A 20,082-nucleotide genomic window follows, 5' to 3' on the forward strand; every position below is an offset into this window, starting at 1 on the left:
CCATATTGTCTATTAATATAATTGCCTTGTAATGTTTTCATTTCCTGTTCTGTCCAGATGTCACCGTATCCCAGAAATCCAAGCGGAGGAAGTTCACCGACTGCCATATTGGGACACCCAAGTGATGGGTGTCTCAAGATGGAAACTGCTGGTGGTACCAACCCATTGCGCGGTACCACCAGCGGAACACCGTCACACCACACACACACACACTATACACGGCATGCACCACACACACACACTCACGCAGCCTCTTGTGCGGTATCACCAGCGGAACACCGGCGCAAACACGCCGCCGCCGGGATCAGCCGAATGATTCACTGTCTGCCGCCATCTTTGTACAGGAGGAGCGCATGCGCAGTTTTAATGTGACCGCCGCTACCTGTCTATACAAAGATGGTGGCGGTCTGATTTACTGCGCCTGCGCGAATTACGCGCAGGTGCAGTGAATCATTCGTCACATTAAAGGGGTTTTCCCACGAACAAAAGTTCATTTTAAAAATTGTCTGTGTCTGACATCTCCATACCACATCTCCTGGTGGGCAGGGGAGGAAGCAAAAGACAATACTGACATTACAGCAGGGGATCACAGTGGATTCATTTTGTGAGGTAAAATATTTCACTGACTGTTTTTAAAAAATATTTTACCTCACAAAATGTATCCTCTGCGATCTCCTGCTGTATTGTCAGTATTGTCTTTTGCTTCCGCCCTAGCCTGGGAGCTGTGGTATGTTCTGTACACGGTCAGACACAAGGGTGAGTGTGTCTATATATGTATTTTATGTGTATATATCTATTCTTTTCTAACCTGCCAGTGTGATTTTACTGTAGCTGCCTGAATGCAGTCTGATAGCAATCGCACTGCATTCGGATGTAAATCGGATGCGAGGTGTGAAAAATCAGATTGTACTCGCATAAAAACGCATTATTATTATTATGTATTTATATAGCACCATTGATTCCATGGTGCTGTACATGAGAATGGGTTACAACCAAATGCAAATATCACTTACAGTGGGGCGAGGACCCTGCCCTTGCGGGCTTACATTGTACAGGATGGTGGGGAAGGAGACAGTAGGTCGGGGGTTGCAGTAGCTCCGATGGTGTTGAGGTGGCCGTGTGGTCTTTACAGGCTGTAAGCTTCCTTGAAGAGATGGGTTTTCAGGTTTCTTTTGAAGGATCCAAAAGTAGTGGGTAACCGGATGTGTTGGGGCAGAGAATTCCAGAGGATGGGGGATATTCGGGAGAAGTCTTGGTGGCGATTGAGTGAGGAGCGAATAAGCGTGGAGGAGAGAAGGAGGTCTTGGGAGGATCGGAGATTACGTGAGGGAAGATATTGAGAGATAAGTGTGGAAATATGCAGAGGAGAAAGGTTATGGATGGCTTTGTAGGTCAGTGTTAGTAATTTAAACTGGATACGCTGGGAAATTGGGAGTCAGTGAAGAGATTTGCAATTTGCATTACACTTGTCCGACTCTCCTGCATCGAAATCAGACCGATTTTGTGTCTCCAGCCTTTGTGATTATTATATTAATGCAATTTGATTGTTGGATGCTGAAGCCACCTTCTTTTACTTAAGTTCGCTTTTTAGTCTGTGAGGTAACAGAGTACAAACACCTTAAACAGAGTTTTGGGAAAAGGGTGCTACAATGTGTGTGATCCGCTATAGTTCTCTATGGCAGAATCATATTTAATAAACCCAGTAAAATGCATACATTATATGAGTGAATATGGAGGACATTCTGCATCTCACCTCCGGTGTGATTAAATATCTTCTTCCATAGCTTTACTTCATGTCTAAAGAGAGCTTCATCTCCTTTACTGAAATGTGTCCATCTCTCCCAGTACTCCTGTTTCTCATTCTCCTTCATCCATTGAGTCACGGGGACGCGCCTTAAAGTATCGCTAGTGTATTTTTCAGTCAGCTGATCATCCAGATACCCAAGTATGGAGTACTCAGGCAGCCCATATCCCGGGGCTGAGACTCCCAAGGTGTAATAAGTCAAAGAATGACTGTCTGAGAGAGAAATAGAGAGTGTTACATACAACACTGGTTATATTATTATCATTTATTTATATAGCACCATTAATTCCATGGTGCTGTACATGAGAAGGGGTTACATCAAAATACAAATATCCCTTTACAGTAAACAAACTAACAATGACAGACTGGTACAGAGGGAAGAGGACCCTGCCCTTGCGGGCTTACATTCTACAGGATGGTGGGGAAGGGGACAGTAGGTCAGGGATTGCAGGAGCTCCAATGGTGTTGAGGTGGCCGTGTAGTCATTACAGGCTGTAAGCTTTTTGAAGAGATGGGTTTTCAGGTTCCGTTTGAAGGATCCAAATATGGTGGATAACCGGATGTGTTGGGGCAGAGAATTCCAGAGGATGGGGGATATTCAGGAGAAATCTTGGAGGCGATTGGTTAAGGAGCGAATAAGTGTGGAGGAGAGAAGGAGGTCTTGGGAGAACCGTAGATTACGGGAGGGAAGATATCGGGAGATTAGTTTGGAAATATATGGAGGAGAAAGGGTGTAATGTACGCTCCTCCGTGTACTGGGTGTAATGTACGCTCCTCCATGTACATGGTGTAATGTACGCCCCTCCGTGTACAGGGTGTAATGTTCGCTCTTCTGTGTACAGGGTGTAATGTACGCTCCTCCGTGTACAGGGTGTAATGTTCGCTCTTCTGTGTACAGGGTGTAATGTACGCTCCTCCCTGTACAGGGTGTAATGTACGCTTCTCTGTATACAGGGTGTAATGTACGCTCCTCCGTGTACAGAGTGTAATGTTCGCTCCTCTGTGTACAGGGTGTAATGTACGCTCCTCTGTGTACAGGGTGTAATGTACGCTTCTCTGTATACAGGGTGTAATGTACGCTCCTCCGTGTACAGGGTGTAATGTACGCTCCTCCGTGTACAGGGTGTAATGTACGCTCCTCCGTGTACAGGGTGTAATGTACGCTTCTCTGTATACAGGGTGTAATGTACGCTCCTCCGTGTACAGAGTGTAATGTTCGCGCCTCTGTGTACAGGGTGTAATGTAAGCTCGCTGCCTCGGGGTAATCCTTGACGCTGATCTCTCCTTCAAACCACATATCCAAGCCCTTTCCACTTCCTGCCGACTTCAACTCAAAAATATTTCACGAATCCGTTCATTCCTCAACCATGAATCTGCAAAAACCCTAGTCCATGCCCTCATCATCTCTCGCCTTGACTACTGCAACCTCCTGCTCTGTGGCCTCCCCTCTAACACTCTCGCACCCCTCCAATCTATTCTAAACTCTGCTGCCCGACTAATCAACCTGTCCCCCCGCTATTCCCCGGCCTCTCCCCTCTGTCAATCCCTTCACTGGCTCCCCATTGCCCAGAGACTCCACTACAAAACCCTAACCATGACGTACAAAGCCATCCACAACCTGTCTCCTCCATACATCTGTGACCTCGTCTCCCGGTACTTACCTACACGCAACCTCCGATCCTCACAAGATCTCCTTCTCTACTCCCCTCTTATCTCCTCTTCCCACAATCGTATACAAGATTTCTCTCGCGTATCACCCCTACTCTGGAACCCTCTACCACAACACATCAGACTCTCGCCTACCATCGAAACCTTCAAAAAGAACCTGAAGACCCACCTCTTCAGACAAGCCTACAACCTGCAGTAACCACCGATCGACCAAACCGCTGCATGACCAGCTCTACCCTCACCTATTGTATCCTCACCCATCCCTTGTAGATTGTGAGCCCTCGCGGGCAGGGTCCTCTCTCCTCCTGTACCAGTTATGACTTGTATTGTTTAAGATTATTGTACTTGTTTTCATTATGTATACCCCTCCTCACATGTAAAGCGCCATGGAATAAATGGCGCTATAACAATAAATAATAATAATAATGTACGCTCCTCCGTGTACAGGGTGTAATGTACGCTCCTCCGTGTACAGGGTGCAATGTACGCTCCTCCGTGTACAGGGTGCAATGTACGCTCCTCCGTGTACAGGGTGTAATGTACGCTCCTCCGTGTACAGGGTGTAAAGTACGCTCTTCCGTGTATCGGGTGTAATGCACGCTCCTCCGTGTACAGGGTATAATGTACGCTCCTCCGTGTACAGGGTGTAATGTACGCTCCTCCGTGTACAGGGTGTAATGTACGCTCCTCTGTGTACAGGGTGTAATGTATGCTCCTCTGTGTACAGGGTGTAATGCACGCTCCTCTGTGTACAGGGTGTAATGCACGCTCCTCCGTGTACAGGGTGTAAAGTACGCTCTTCTGTGTACAGGGTGTAATGTACGCTCCTCCGTGTACAGGGTGTAATGTACGCTCCTCTGTGTACAGGGTGTAATGTATGCTCCTCTGTGTACAGGGTGTAATGCACGCTCCTCCGTGTACAGGGTGTAAAGTACGCTCTTCTGTGTATAGGGTGTAATGCACGCTCCTCCGTGTATAGGGTGTAATGCACGCTCCTCCGTGTACTGGGTGTAATGTACGCTCCTCCGTGTACATGGTGTAATGTACGCCCCTCCGTGTACAGGGTGTAATGCACGCTCCTCCGTGTACTGGGTGTAATGTACGCTCCTCCATGTACATGGTGTAATGTACGCTCCTCCGTGTACATGGTGTAATGTACGCTCCTCCGTGTACAGGGTGTAATGCACGCTCCTCCGTGTACAGGGTGTAATGCACGCTCCTCCGTGTACAGGGTGTAATGCACGCTCCTCCGTGTACAGGCTGTAATGTACGCTCCTCCGTGTACAGGGTGTAATGTACGCTCCTCCGTGTACAGGGTGTAATGCACGCTCCTCCGTGTACAGGGTGTAATGTACGCTCCTGCGTGTACAGGGTGTAATGTACGCTCCTCCGTGTACAGGGTGTAATGCACGCTCCTCCGTGTACAGGGTGTAATGTACGCTCTTCCGTGTACAGGGTGTAATGTACGCTCCTCCGTGTACAGGGTGTAATGTACGCTCCTCCGTGTACAGGGTGTAATGCACGCTCCTCCGTGTACAGGGTGTAATGTACGCTCCTCCGTGTACAGGGTGTAATGTACGCTCCTCCGTGTACAGGGTGTAATGCACGCTCCTCCGTGTACAGGGTGTAATGTACGCTCCTCCGTGTACAGGGTGTAATGTACGCTCCTCCGTGTACAGGGTGTAATGTACGCCCCTCCGTGTACAGGGTATAATGTACGCCCCTCCGTGTACAGGGTGTAATGTACGCCCCTCCGTGTACAGGGTGTAATGTACGCTCCTTTCTGTAATGATCAGTGTTGGGTGGGCACACTTTGTCTCAGATTTGTCTCCTGCACATTATAACTTATTACAGGTGTTGTCTATTATAACACAGTCTCGCACTATTACACACTTGTGTTGTGTTTTCCTCACTATGGCGCACACGACTTGAAGCTTCCCTGGATTTTTGGACGACACACGACATAGATAGGACGTAATAACCTGTAATATACGGTACAATCAGTGGTCGCCTCCATACTCACCGGAATACACCGCAGACACATAGAGGAGCAGCACAGTGAGGGGAGACGTCATCCTCGTCCTGCCCTGAGCTGGGGCTCTGAGGAGAAGACCTCAAGTATCACGAGAAACAAACACAACCAGTGTCACAGGCAATGTGCAGGGCTCAGCTCTGATTGGACGGGAGGTGCAGCTTCCTCCAATAACAAAATGAATCTCCATGTGGTCGGCAGTTACTGGGCGGAAGCGGTGAGACACCGGAGAAAGTGAAAGTTGTGTGAGCTGTCACATGATCACAGTTTTCCAAGAAGTATCGTTTCTCCTTGCGGAGATCGACATGCTAAGCATGCCGAGATGAGGAGACTTAAAGCCGCAATGCTCCTCTGGGAAATATGCTAATTATGCAAATTGTCTCTTCAGAGAGGAAGAGAACTAGAACACTAGTGCCACCTATGGGAAGGTAGCAATCCTACAAGTCAATGTAAGATCACTACCTTCCAGTAGGTGGCACTAGAGTTCTAGTTCTCTTCCTCTCTGGAGACACAAAATTTTGTAACTTTTGAAACCTTCATGTTTTTATATTGTAGACACAAGAAAATTATCTGTTGTAAAGGTGATGTGACCGGATGGATTTTGAAGCAGGTATATCTGTTTATTTTTAACATGTTGCATTCGCTTAATCTTCTTAAAACGCACCCAACTTTTTTTAACCCCTTCATGACCCCAGCTTTTTTTGGTTTTGCGTTTTCGTTTTTCGCTCCCCTCCTTCCCAGAGCCATAACTTTTTATTTTCCCATCAATACGGCCATATGAGGGCTTATTTTTACTTTTGAACGACACCATTGGTTTTACCATGTCATGTACTAGAAAACGGCAAGAAATTTTCAAGTGCAGTGAAATTGCAAAAAAAATGCAATCCCACACTTGTTTTTTCTTGTTTTGTTTTTTTGCTAGGTTCGCTAAATGCTAAAACTGACCTGACATTATGATTCTGCAGGTCATTACGAGTTCATAGACACCAAACATGTATAGGTTCTCTTTTATCTAAGTGGTAAAAAAAATTCCAAACCTTGCTAAAAAAAAAAAAAAGCAGATACGTTCTTTGATCGCCCGTTATTGCATTGAAATGTAATGTCGCGGCGACCAAAAAAACTTAATTCTGGCGTTTCAAATTTTTTTGTCGTTACGACACTTAGCAATCAGGTTAATCATTTTTATTATTGATAGATCGGGCGATTCTGAACCCGGCAATACCAAATATGTGTATATTTGATTTTTTTATTGTTTCATTTTGAATGGGGAGATAGGAGGATGATTTAAACTTTAATATTTTTTAAATTTTTTCATATTTTTTAAAAAATATATCTATATTTTTTTGTTATGCTTCATAGAAGCTGGCACAACTCGATCGGCTCTGCTACATAGGAGCGAAGCTCAGATCGCTCCTATGTAGTAGATATCCTGCATTGCTATGAGCGCCGACCACAGGGTGGCGCTCACAGCAATATGGCATCAACAACCATAGAGGTCTTCAATAGACCTGTGATTGTCATGCTGACCCATCGCTGACCCCCGATCATGTGACGGGGGTCAGCGATGCGCACATTCCCAGCCCGATAGCCAGAAGCGCTAGTTAAGTGCTGCTGTCAGTGTTTAACCCCTTTCTCACATATGACATACTATCCCGTCGAGGTGGGGAGGGCCCGTATGACCACCGACGGGATAGTACGTCATAGTGATCGGCCGCGCTCATGGGGGGAGCGCGGCCGATTGCGGCCGGGTGTCAGCTGACTATCGCAGCTGACATCCGGCACTATGTGCCAGGAGCGGTCACGGACCGCCCCCGGCACATTAACCCCCGGCACACCGCGATCAAACATGATCGCGGTGTGCCGGCGGTATAGGGAAGCATCGCGCAGGGAGGGGGCTCCCTGCGAGCTTCCCTGAGACTCCTGTAGCAACGCGATGTGATCGCGCTGCTGCGAGGGTCTCTTACCTCCTCCTTGCAGGCCTGGATCCAAGATGGCCGCGGCATCCGGGTCCTGCAGGGAGGTTGCTTCACTGCTCAGCGCAGGCGCAGGGAAGCATAGGAAAAGTGAGCGTCAGATCGCTGATTTGACACTGTGCACAGTAAAGTGTCAGATCAGCGATCTTAGACTATAACATGATGCCCCCCCTGGCACAATGTTACAGTGTAAAAAAAAAATATTCACATGTGTAAAAAAAATTTAAAAAAAATTCCAAAAGAAAAAAATATTCTTCATATAAATACATTTATTTATCTAAGTTTAAAAAAACAATAAAAGTACACATATTTAGTATCGCCGCGTTCGTAACGACCCCACCTATAAAACTGTATCACTAGTTAACCCCTTCAGTTAACACCGTAAGAAAAAAAAAGAGGCAAAAAAACGCTTTATTCTCATACTGCCAAACAAAAAGTGGAATAACACGCGATCAAAAAGACGGATATAAATAACCATGGTACCGCTGAAAACGTCATCTTGTCCTGCAAAAAACGAGCTGCCATACAGCATCATCAGCGAAAAAATAAAAAAAGTTATAGTCCTCAGAATAAAGTGATGCAAAAATATTTTTTTTTCTATAAAATAGTTTTTATGGTATAAAAGCGGCAAAACATAAAAAAGTGATATAAATGAGGTGTCGCTGTAATCGTACTGAGCCAAAGAATAAAACTGCTTCATCAATTTTACCAAACGCGGAACGGTATAAATGCTTCCCCCAAAAGAAATTCATGAATAGCTGGTTTTTGGTCATTCTGCCTCACAAAAATCGGAATAAAAAGCGATCAAAAAATGTCACGTGCCCGAAAATATTACCAATAACAACGTCAACTCGTCCCGCAAAAAAACAAGACCTCACATGACTCTGTGGACCCAAATATGGAAAAATTATAGCTCTCAAAATGTTGTAACACAAAAAATATTTTTCCCTTCCCCCATGACGGCACACCTGAGAGAGGGGATCCGCCCAGCCAGGACAGGAAACCCTACTGAAAATAAAAGGGCGGTACCTCTTGGTTGCTTCAGTTGGGTTTCCTGTCCTGACAGGGACCCTTGTACTGAACACGACGGTGATTCCACTTACCCAGGTCCCGTCCCGCGCGTGGAAGAAACAGGCAGCGCCTGTGCGTCGGGTTCGGGAGTCTGGAAGCGCCGTCCGCAGATCCTCTGGGTCTCTGCGTCTGAGCGGGCGTAGTTGCAGCACGGTCAGATTTCCCAGCTCCTTCCGTGGCTGCCACGCCGCCCTCCTCCCTCTGCCGGCATCCAGGTGCGGCGGCAGCTTCCGGGTCGCCCGTCTGACATCACGCGCAGGGCACACTGGGAATGGGCGTGCCCGTGTGACGTCGGGGGCCGGCGCCGGATCCAAGATGGCGGCGCCCATGAAGAAACGCCGGCAGGTGGAATAGGACTCTGGCGGCGCGGCAGAGGAGGGGAGGGGTCACTATTGGGCACCGGAGGAGGCGGGGAGTGCAGTGGTTCCCCATAAAAGGGTGCCTGACCACAGAAGACGCGCTCATGTCCTAAGCTTCAACATGGAAGTGGGACAACAGGAGCAGCAGCAGCAGCCGCAGCCATTACAACAGCATCAGGAGCTCTCATCAGATGCTTTTTTTAGGGTTGGGATTAGGGTTAGGGGTGTGTCAGGTTTAGAGGTGTGGTTAGGGTTACCGTTGGGATTAGGGTTAGGGGTGTGTCAGGGTTAGGGGTGTGGTTAGGGTTACCGTTGAGATTGGGGTTAGAGGTGTGTTTGGATTAGGGTTTCAGTTATAATTGGGGGGTTTCCACTGTTTAGGCACATCAGGGGCTCTCCAAATGCGACATGGCGTCCGATCTCAATTCCAGCCAATTCTGCGTTGAAAAAGAAAAACAGTGCTCCTTCCTAGCTCTCCCATGTGCCCAAACAGGGGTTTACCCAAACATATGGGGTATCAGCGTACTCAGGACAAATTGGACAACAACATTTGGGGTCCAATTTCTCCTGTTACCCTTGGAAAAATACAAAACTGGGGGCTAAAAAATAATTTTTGTGGGAAATTTTTTATTTTATATTTTCACAGCTCTGCGTTATAAACTGTAGTGAAACACTTGAGGGTTCAAAGTTCTCACAACACATCTAGATAAGTTCCTTGGGGGGTCTAGTTTCCAATATGGGGTCACTTGTGGGGGGTTTCTACTGTTTAGGTACATTAGGAGCTCTGCAAACGCAATGTAACGCCTGCCGACCATTCCATCTAAGTCTGCATTCCAAATGGCGCTCCTTCCCTTCCGAGCCCTCCCATGCGCCCAAACGGTGGTTCCCCCCACATATGGGATATCAGCGTACTCAGGACAAATTGGACGACAACTTTTGGGGTCCAATTTCTCCTGTTACCCTTTGGAAAATACAAAACTGGGGGCTAAAAAATAATTTTTGTGGGAAAATGTTTATTTTTTTATTTTTACGGCTCTGCATTATAAACTTCTGTAAAGCACTTGGTGGGTCAAAGTGCTCACCAAACATCTAGATAAGTTCCTTAGGGGGTCTACTTTCCAAAATGGTGTCACTTGTGGGGGGTTTCAATGTTTAGGCACTTCAGTGGCTCTCCAAACGCAACATGGCGTCCCATCTCAATTCCTGTCAAATTTGCATTGAAAAGTCAGACGGCGCTCCTTCGCTTCCGAGCTCTGCCATGCGCCCAAACAGTGGTTTACTGCCACATATGGGGTATCAGCGTACTCAGGACAAATTGTACAACAACTTTTGGATCCATTTTCTCCTGTTACCCTTGGTAAAATATAACAAATTGGAGCTGAAGTAAATTTTTTGTGAAAAAAAGTTAAATGTTCATTTTTATTTAAACATTAAAAAAATTCCTGTGAAACACCTGAAGGGTTAATAAACTTTTTGAATGTGGTTTTGAGCACCTTGAGGGGTGCAGTTTTTAGAATGGTGTCACACTTGGGTATTTTCTATCATATAGACCCCTCAAAATGACTTCAAATGAGATGTGGTCCCTAAAAAAAATGGTGTTGTAAAAATGAGAAATTGCTGGTCAAATTTTAACCCTTATAACTCCCTAACAAAAAAAAATTTTGGTTCCAAAATTGTGCTGATGTAAAGTAGACATGTGGGAAATGTTACTTATTAAGTATTTTGTGTGACATATCTCTGTGATTTAATTGCATAAAAATTCAAAGTTGGAAAATTGCACAATTTTCCAAATTTTTGCCAAATTTCCATTTTTGTCACAAATAAACGCAGGTAATATCAAAGAAATTTTACCACTAACATATATGTCAATATGTCACAAGAAAACAATGTCAGAATCGCCAAGATCTGTTGAAGCGTTCCAGAGTTATAGCCTCATAAAGGGACAGTGGTCAGAATTGCAAAAAATGGCCCGGTCCAAAACGTGCAAACTACCCTTGGGGGTAAAGGGGTTAACAGCTGCATTTAACTAGCTATTTGCAGCGGGTGGACCGCACATGCCGGAGCACATGCCAGAGCACATGGCGGAGCCCGCATCGAAGTGAAGGTTCTGACCTCGGACGTACTATCCTGTTTGAGATCAGAAACGGGTTAAGACTTGAAGGGGTTTTCCACAAACAAAAGTTCATTTTATTCACTAGAAATTGGATGTGATTTAAACAAATGTTCCTGTGTAGAGATAATCTTATAAATTTGCCCAATTGTATCAGAGTCTTACGCCACTTTTACAGACTCACAATAAAACATACAAAAAACGAAACCAAAAAGGATTTTCCAGATGGGGGCTGGAATGGGCGCAGCTCGATGGAAGCCCCCCATGACTGCGTGGCCATGGGGAGGGTTTTCTTGTATTATTTTTTTTTTAAAAAGGCTGTGGATCAGATTGGCTAGAAAGGGGATGGGGGAGGAGTTTAGGAACTTAGGGACGGGTGATAAAAGGGGTGGAAAAGTGCGGGAAAGTCACTCGCTCAGGAACCTTACGTGGAAAGCAGCCCAGCAGGGAACAGGAGCCCAGAGTGGAACAAGAGCCCAGAGTGAACAGGAGCCCAGCGTGGAGCCGATTCCCCCCTACTTACCATGGAATCGGTCGAGGATCTTGTGGACACACTGCGGGACATGGCTCGGTCCCGGAGGGACAGTTGGTTGCAGGAGCAGCTGGCCTCTCTGCTGGGTGACGCGGGGCAGCAGGGCGCGGAGGACCAGGCCCCCGGAGCGGCTGTCACCGGAGATTCCGGCGCGCGGCAGGCGGAGGTGCAGCGGCAGGCTAGGTGCAGCCGTGCGGCGGACTCCGGCAGTAATCCAGGCGCTGATATACAGTATGTATTACCTAAGCTAAGCTATTGAATAGTGTATGTGTAAAAAAAGGAAAAAAATCTAAGGCTGAACCTTCCATAGTGTATCATAGACCCCAGATAGCCACTGCTGACAGGGGAATTGAGTGTTCACACTGAGGGTAGATGGGTGAAGCAGGTAGGAAAGCCCCCTTATGGGTACTACACCTATGACACAGTATCATCTTTATGAACACCAACTGACCCTGTGGCGAAAGGTTATACCATTTTGCTCTGCCCATTTATGTACAAGTTAATACATAGTGTAGTACCAGTTATAACCATTAGAGGTCATTAGGTACCCATTTGCCCTGTCCCTGGATTCAGGAACTTCTCCCCTTTAACAAGTAATGTATTCTGATTAGTACCACCCCCTTAGTTTCCTGGGCAAGAAGGTTGCAGAGATTTTCTCCTGAACCTTTGAGTCTTACACCCAACTGAATGACAAAGTGTGCAGGTTGTCAACTAAAAAATTATTTTTTAATGTGCCTTAGGTCTGCAGACAGGTTCATATCACCGCCACAAAATGACATCGTGGGATACAGCAGGCTGTTTCACATTTAGCAACAGAAAAAAATTATAACTTTTTTTCAATGTGCTTTAGGTCTGCAGACAGTTTTATATGACAAGGTGGAGTACAGCAGGCAGTTTAATATTTTTTCACTAGGTACATGTGAATTAGAATGCTATACTTGTGCATGGATCACATTAGAAGTAGTGTACAACACGTGCCCTAATGGCTTTCTTTGTAGAGCTCAGTAATGTCCAAAAAAGAAAAAAAAAAGCTGAAAGGTAAATTTAACAGCCACACTGGACAGTAGCTAGCTGCACCATCTGACTGATATACAACCACCTATCTAACTAGCTAAAATGTGGGATACAGCAGGCTTCTTCACATTTAGCTACTGAAAAAAATATTATTTAGGCTGGTTTCACACTTGCGTACGGGAAGGCTGTGGATGGCAGCGTACTTACTCCCTGAAACCAGCCTACTCTCCGCCTACTTCTCCATGCGTCCTGTGTTGCCCTGCGTACCTATCTTTAATATTGGGTACGCAGAGACGTGCGTTGTGTGCAGATGCCTCTGCATGCGTAGTTTTGACGCTGCGCATGTTGCGTTCGGCGCAGTTCAGCGCAGCTTCAAAACGACGCATGCGGAGGCATCTGCATACATCGCACGTCCCTGCGTACCTATCTTTAATATTGGGTACTCAGGGCAACGCAGGATACATGGAGAAGTAGGCGGAGCGTAGGTGGAGCGTAGGCGGGGTTTCAGGGAGGAAGCACGCTGCCATCCGCAGCCCTCCCATCCGCAAGTGTGAAACCCGTCTTAGAATGCAAATTGTGGCAATGCAAATATTTTCACTTTTGCCGAATGTTACCAATTTTTACCAATTTTATAAAATTTGGCCCGAGTTTCCGATCACGAATCCGAATGTGCCATACTCGTGCCGAAATTATGTTTGGCAATCGTTTTCTGAACAAATTCGCTCATCATCACTTATGACCAAAATGAATTTTTTCCTTTCCCCACAATCCATCATCCAAAAGTTTTCAATTAGTAAAACAATTTTAAAGTCTAATTAATGGAGACAGAGATTTGCGATCTCGTAGCTTTATTATGTCCTTAAATTAAAAGTATAAAAATAAATAGATCCCAGATATATCAAAAGCGTGGAGAGAAGGAGAGAAGGCGCCCCCTGTCATTATACAGAAGCATTACTACTGACATCCATGAGCAGCGACCTCTGTGTGCGCCTACAACAATTATATACAGTACAATGAGTAGAGAAGAGCAGAGTCTAAGCAAAATGATTTTGTTGCAAATTTCTTAATAAATTAAGATTCTAATGAATATGAAATTTTGGGGATTCAGTTTTTGCAAATTCACTGAAATGACAGCCAGTTTGACGCTATTTTGCTGACTTTTCACAACCAAGAAAGAGTTTTAAAAAGTCACTAAACTGTTCTGTTGTACTCCTCTGTCCTCGGTCCCCCGTATTTTTGTCCTGTCTTGCCGCTCAGTCCTCTAATTGTTGCTTTTTTTTTGCTCCAAGTCTCTTTGCTCCAGGTCAGAGTTTTGGGGGTTTTTTTGGATTCAGATTCATTAATATCTAAATTTTGGGGGAAATTGGCAGCAAAATTAGTTTATTTAGAATCTATTCAATGTGAGTCAATTTCAATTAATTAACCGCCACAATTGGAATCGAATTTCAGGAGATTAACACAACTCTAATGGTAAGACATGATAAGAGCAAAGTCAGGAGGTTGGAATAGGGTCACGTAAAGGAGAAAGCTTCCTAGATTGTCTTCCACATCTTCCTTATGTTCCTCAGTACATTCCTCATTAATTATTAGACCAGGTACATGAAGGTAACCACCACCCCAGGGCTTAGGTATCAAGTCGTGGTCACCTACTAGACCAGGACTTCATCTTCGACTCCTTCATACTTGCTCAGTGTAAAGGAAGCATGACATCACAACAGGTGGTGACATCATCCATACATAATTTCCAGGAAAATGTCTTCTTCAGTATTTACAAAAAAAAAGAGGGAAAAAATTCTGTAAAATCCAGAGATTGTCCTTCTACATCACCCCCTGTGACAAAGTCTCCATCATTATTCCTGTCCAGTTGTATCCAGATTAGAGAGTAACAGACCACACGAATGACATTAGTTCTTGGACGATGATCCCGTCTGTCCCCTGTGAGTTCGTCGTCATCCAATCTCATGACCGACGTCTTCTCGGTCTTACTCATCTCTGGGGATGTACCACTGTGGGCCGGTGATCGAGCCGGTGTAATCTGTGTCAAGAAGCTTTCTGCAACACAAGACAGGAAGGTGAACATGGATCAGAAGTAGGGATGGGGTCACAATGAGTTTACCCACATGGGCAGATTCCCCTCAAAATCCACATCAAAGTGTATCTGAATCGGTTCCATGTGAATTTTGAAGCAGATATCTTGTGATCAAAAAGCTAAAGCTATACACACAAGCAATATTTGAGGAGGTTTTTTTTTTTTTACGTCAGTCTGCTCCTAAATTTGTTTTTCAAAAACTGTTCTATTTCATTTCTATGGGAAGTCCACACTCCTATTCACATGATAAGTTTCTTAACATTTTTTTTTCCCTAAAAAAAGTATTGAAAAAACGTTCCGTGGAAACAAAAAATAAGTTTGCTTCACTCCTTTGACAATAATCCTGAAGGAATATGCTCCAAATGAGGCACCGTCCAATCAAAAATGCAGCAAAAACTTCCAAAATGCTTCAAAGCCACAAAGGGAAAAGTAAAACTCCTGAAAAAAGTTTATTTTCCTGAAGTGGTTTACGCCTGAAAAACTTGGTCTTTTTGAAAACACAACCTAAGAGTCGACACTACTTAAAAGCGAGCACAGACCTAAAATGGAAGGATGAGGGACCCCTACAATTTTGTATCAAGGACCTGTAGATGATGTTTGTGCCACCATATGGTGCTTCTGTAAGACAATATATCCTGTGCTATAGGCAATGATCTTACCAGGCCCAGACTATGGAACAAGAAACCATACGGCACAATACATTGACGTCCAGTTTTGGGCACCGGTGCTCAGGAAGGATATAATGGAACTAGAGAGAGTACAAAGGAGGGCAACAAAATTAATAAAGGGGATGGGAGAACTACAATACCCAGATAGATTAGCGAAATTAGGATTATTTAGTCTAGAAAAAAGACGACTGAGGGGCGATCTAATAACCATGTATAAGTATATAAGGGGACAATACAAATATCTCGCTGAGGATCTGTTTATACCAAGGAAGGTGACGGGCACAAGGGGGCATTCTTTGCGTCTGGAGGAGAGAAGGTTTTTCCACCAACATAGAAGACGATTCTTTACTGTTAGGGCAGTGAGAATCTGGAATTGCTTGCCTGAGGAGGTGGTGATGGCGAACTCAGTCGAGGGGTTCAAGAGAGGCCTGGATGTCTTCCTGGAGCAGAACAATATTGTATCATACAATTATTAGGTTCTGTAGAAGGACGTAGATCTGGGTATTTATTATGATGGAATATAGGCTGAACTGGATGGACAAATGTCTTTTTTCGGCCTTACTAACTATGTTACTATGTTACTATGTTATGTCTTATCTGGGTCTTAGCTTGGTGTTTTCATGTTGACTGCCAAGGAGATATTCTGAGATACCGCATCCTCTCCAGAGGGGACTACATAGCCATCTGGAGCTCATGCTTGCTGTACACCATACCGTAGGCCTTTGCACTATCCAATCTTCCCCTCCCTTCCTTAGCACATCATCCTATACTGCAACATATCCACCTTCTTCACGAAACATCCAAACCCCAATCGAAGAGCACTTGTTGGCTTTCACCCCCACTGTATGGGTACAACCCTTTGGTCAGACTGGTAGGTTGGGAGTAATAATGGAAAATATTGCAGGGTGGTTCCTGGACACCAATTTTAATGACTGCATAAAAGGTCCCCAAGATCCAGTCTTCAAGAACAGGTTTCGAGTTTCAGAATTTTTTAAAGTTAAACCTAAGAATCTCTGAAGTATAAACGTTGGAAATACTTTTAGGAAATTCATAACTAAGACCCACCGTGAACTTATCTCAGCCTTCCCACATTTACGTAAAGGTATTACCACCAGGACAATCACAAGGATGATGAGGAGCACGGCTAGGAGTGTGGAGACCCCTCCGATAACCCCCGGTCTGTTGATCCGAGTCTGACAGTCGTTTCCAAAATACCAGAAATGTTTGGTATCGCGACACCTGCGGACAGAGGAGATGGTGACAGAGAGCAGGAATTACAATTGTTGATGTTGTGGAAGATCTTTCAAGGTTGTTGGGTTTAGTTCACAGATATTCCAAAATTTCCGTAAATGACTGAGCCTTTACGTTCCAGATGGAGCGGCCTGATAACATTTCTGCCCATCTCTCAAACCCCAAGTAGCCTTCCTATATCATCTACCTTCTCTGTACTGAAGATCTTTTGTTGCTCATAGTTGAACTCATCATATTTTTTGCAGCCATTTTTTATTATGATTTTTTATCTTCATCGTCCCTTCCATATCTCTACTGTATCACAGCACATTTATATTGTAATATTTGTACTTACACACACTCGGGACCTGTTTGCGGTAACCTGCAGTCTCCGTAGTGGCAGTTCATCTCTCCAGGCGCTCCTGGCGTACAGACGGACACACAGCGAAATCTTGAGTCTGTATTATCGGGGAAGTAGTATTTAGAAAACCCAGGAGGTGCAGCCGAATGGCAGAAATCTGAAATAAAATCAAAGTGAGAGAATCCACCATCCAATGTGAAAAAGATGACACAAGTAAAATCATAATTATATATCCACCAAAGTAAGTATAACATAACAATGGAGCCATAAGTCCCAGTGGTTCTAGTAACCACAGACCTTTCACATGACTGTATGGCCCAACATGTTCCACTGAAACCATCCCTATATTAATTAATTAACTTTTCTCCTCACATTCTCCCATACCCCTTAACTTATAATAATAATACACAGGAGACTTTATTTTTTGGATATAATTGGCCACAGTGGCCATTTACTAACAAACAACAATAACCAATGAAAGAATTGGGGAGGTCCTTGGGGCTCCAAGATCCGGCAAATATATGACAAAGTATGTTAATAGAATTATTTTACCCTCAACCGTAACCCAAAGCTCGAGGGCACCACACCACAATCAGTGGTAAAAGAACACCACCACTAGCTCCCAGGGTAGATCCAGAGCCCCACTATGTGCCAGACCAGTCGAACAGTAATTCCATCCTGAGGGGAACCATCTCCGTAAACTTCCCCATAATAAATTTCACCAACCCTAAGGACCCCCTCTACTGCCACAGCCACTGTGACGCACAGAAAAGATTTTGCCTTGACATAAGTCCAAATCATACAATATAACAACATAACGCATATATACCGTATTTTTCAAACTATAAGATGCACTTTTTCCCCAAAAAAATGGGTAAAATGGGGGTTTGTGGCACATCAGGGTCCTGGTCATCACAGTAATGTCGCTCTCTTCACGGGGAGAGTAATGCTACGTTTGGAGGCAAGAAAGGATAACTGTAACCAGGTACCACAAACATGCAACACATTCACACTTCAGGCCACCAGGGGGAGATTTTGATCCTATATAATAGGCGACCCCCCATATATATATAATTGGTAGTCTGTAGGAAAGGTTAGGAAAGTTCCTGACAGCCGTCTGAGGAGGACAGAGGGTTTACGGAGCTGTGCATGCCCCCAGAGCTGCAGCTCCCGGAAAGAGACATTTAGAAAGCAGAATTGATTGCAGTGAGCATACAGGAGAGGAAGCACAGAAGAGGATACCAGAGGGGGACCAGCCCCGAGCAGGCTGCCTCCTTCTGAGGCGCAGAAATCCGGTAGCCAGAACACCGAGGTTGTAAGGACCTCCACGCCTTACATCAGAGACCGGCAGGACATCTAATTGCATGTTACCTGTCCGCACCTACACCCAGGAGGCACGGTGACACCCCACAGAGCCGGGTCATCTAAGAGACCCTACAAACAGGCTCAAGTCACCAGTCATATGGGTTTTGTCCTATCCTAACCGGGGGACAGAGAGAGAGAGAGATAACATCTGTGAGGACCTTATGTGAAACTTCTAGCAGTAAGGGACTACACCACTACAGCGCAAAGGAAGGCTTCTATTTTCCACCTGGATAAGGGAACTCTGGCCTCCAAACCGGCTGGACTCTACCTGCCCTGTGATCTAGTGCCCTGGACTGTGGCTGCTGAAACCAACAGTAAACAAGGTAAAGAGATGGCAATCCTGTGTCCTCGTTGTTCTCTACACCTCTCACCATCCCACCATTTACACACTGGGAAGCCTTGGGGATATACTTCACCTGTGGGAAGGTATACCCTCTAGCTGCCATAACATCACCCCAGCAGACCCCTTAAAGCAGCGTCGGTAACCCTGACCGAATACCACAGGTGGCGTCACGAACATAAACTTTATCCCTTAAAAGACCTTTCCCTTTTACATAGGTGCCCTGGGCCATGGACCGGGTCGCCACCGTGACATCCCCCTGTGAACACCGGACCCGGTACAGAGTACTGTCATGATTCCAATGGCAGGGAATCACAAAAGGACAAGCACCAACGAGCTCTAGGGTGATGGAACCTGAGCTGACCGCGACCCTAAACCTGAACACACAAATAACAATAGCCGGGGAACGTGCCTACGTTGATCCTAGACGTCTCGCACCAGCCGAAGATCTAACTTCCCCTATTAGAAGAAACACAGACCTCTCTTGCCTCCAGAGAAATACCCCACAGAAATAGCAGCCCCCCACATATAATGACGGTGAAATGAGAGGAAGGCACATACACAGTATGAAAACAGATTCAGCAAAATGAGGCCCGCTAAAACTAGATAGCAGAGGATACAAAAGTAAACTGCACGGTCAGCAAAAAACCCTCCAAAAACCATCCTGCAATTACTTGAACTCATGTTCCAACTCATGGAACATGAGGAGCAATTACAGCCCACTAGAGCAACCAGCAGCAAAGAAACAATTATATGCAAGCTGGACAAGACAAAAATAAAGCAAAACGTGGAACAAGAAAATCAAAAACTTAGCTTGTCCTGAAGATTACTGAAGCCAGAAGCTGAGGTAACAAAACACTCTGATAACCTTGATAGCCGGCGAGGAAATGACAAGAAAGCCCGGTTAAATAGGAAACTCCCAAATCCTAATAGAACAGGTGGACACCAGAGACAGCAGAACACAAATCACCCAGTACCATCAGTAACCACCAGAGGGAGCCCAAAAACAGAACTCACAACAGTACCCCCCCTTGAGGAGGGGTCACCGAACCCTCACGAGAACCACCAGGGCGACCAGGATGAGCCCTATGAAAAGCGCGGACCAAATCATCAGCATGAACATCAGAGGCAACCACCCAAGAATTATCCTCCTGACCATAACCCTTCCACTTGACCAAATATTGGAGTTTCCGTCTGGAAACACGAGAATCCAAGATCTTCTCTACAACATACTCCAATTCTCCCTCCACCAGCACCGGAGCAGGAGGCTCAAGCGAAGGAACAACAGGTACCTCATACCTCCGCAACAACGACCGATGGAACACATTATGAATAGCAAACGATGCCGGGAGATCCAAACGAAACGACACAGGGTTAAGAATTTCCAAGATCCTATAAGGACCGATGAACCGAGGCTTGAACTTAGGAGAAGAGACCTTCATAGGAACAAAACGAGAAGACAACCA

General features: G+C 45.4%; 2 protein-coding genes across 3 annotated transcripts in view; both read right to left on the minus strand.

The window, feature by feature from the left end:
• The window catches only part of LOC138661499 (class I histocompatibility antigen, F10 alpha chain-like), a 51,098-nt gene extending 45,452 nt beyond the window's left edge, over positions 1-5,646 (minus strand). Inside the window, exons 1-2 of one of the 2 annotated variants that reach the window (XM_069746224.1) lie at positions 5,496-5,646; positions 1,754-2,017 (exon numbers count right to left, since the gene is read on the minus strand). In XM_069746224.1, coding sequence (XP_069602325.1) covers positions 1,754-2,017; positions 5,496-5,547 — 316 coding nt within the window. In that variant the 5' untranslated portion in view covers positions 5,548-5,646. The remainder of the gene's footprint in view (positions 1-1,753; positions 2,018-5,495) is intronic. The other variant, XM_069746223.1, reaches the window with a different exon arrangement.
• A 7,737-nt stretch (positions 5,647-13,383) lies between these two features.
• The window catches only part of LOC138666181 (fap1 adhesin-like), a 55,891-nt gene continuing 49,192 nt past the window's right edge, over positions 13,384-20,082 (minus strand). Inside the window, exons 8-10 of the mRNA XM_069754421.1 lie at positions 16,906-17,068; positions 16,386-16,559; positions 13,384-14,615 (exon numbers count right to left, since the gene is read on the minus strand). Of these exons, the coding sequence (XP_069610522.1) occupies positions 14,546-14,615; positions 16,386-16,559; positions 16,906-17,068 (407 nt within the window). The 3' untranslated portion in view covers positions 13,384-14,545. The remainder of the gene's footprint in view (positions 14,616-16,385; positions 16,560-16,905; positions 17,069-20,082) is intronic.

This window comes from Ranitomeya imitator, chromosome 2, assembly GCF_032444005.1.
Source record: "Ranitomeya imitator isolate aRanImi1 chromosome 2, aRanImi1.pri, whole genome shotgun sequence".
NCBI lineage: Eukaryota > Metazoa > Chordata > Amphibia > Anura > Dendrobatidae > Ranitomeya > Ranitomeya imitator.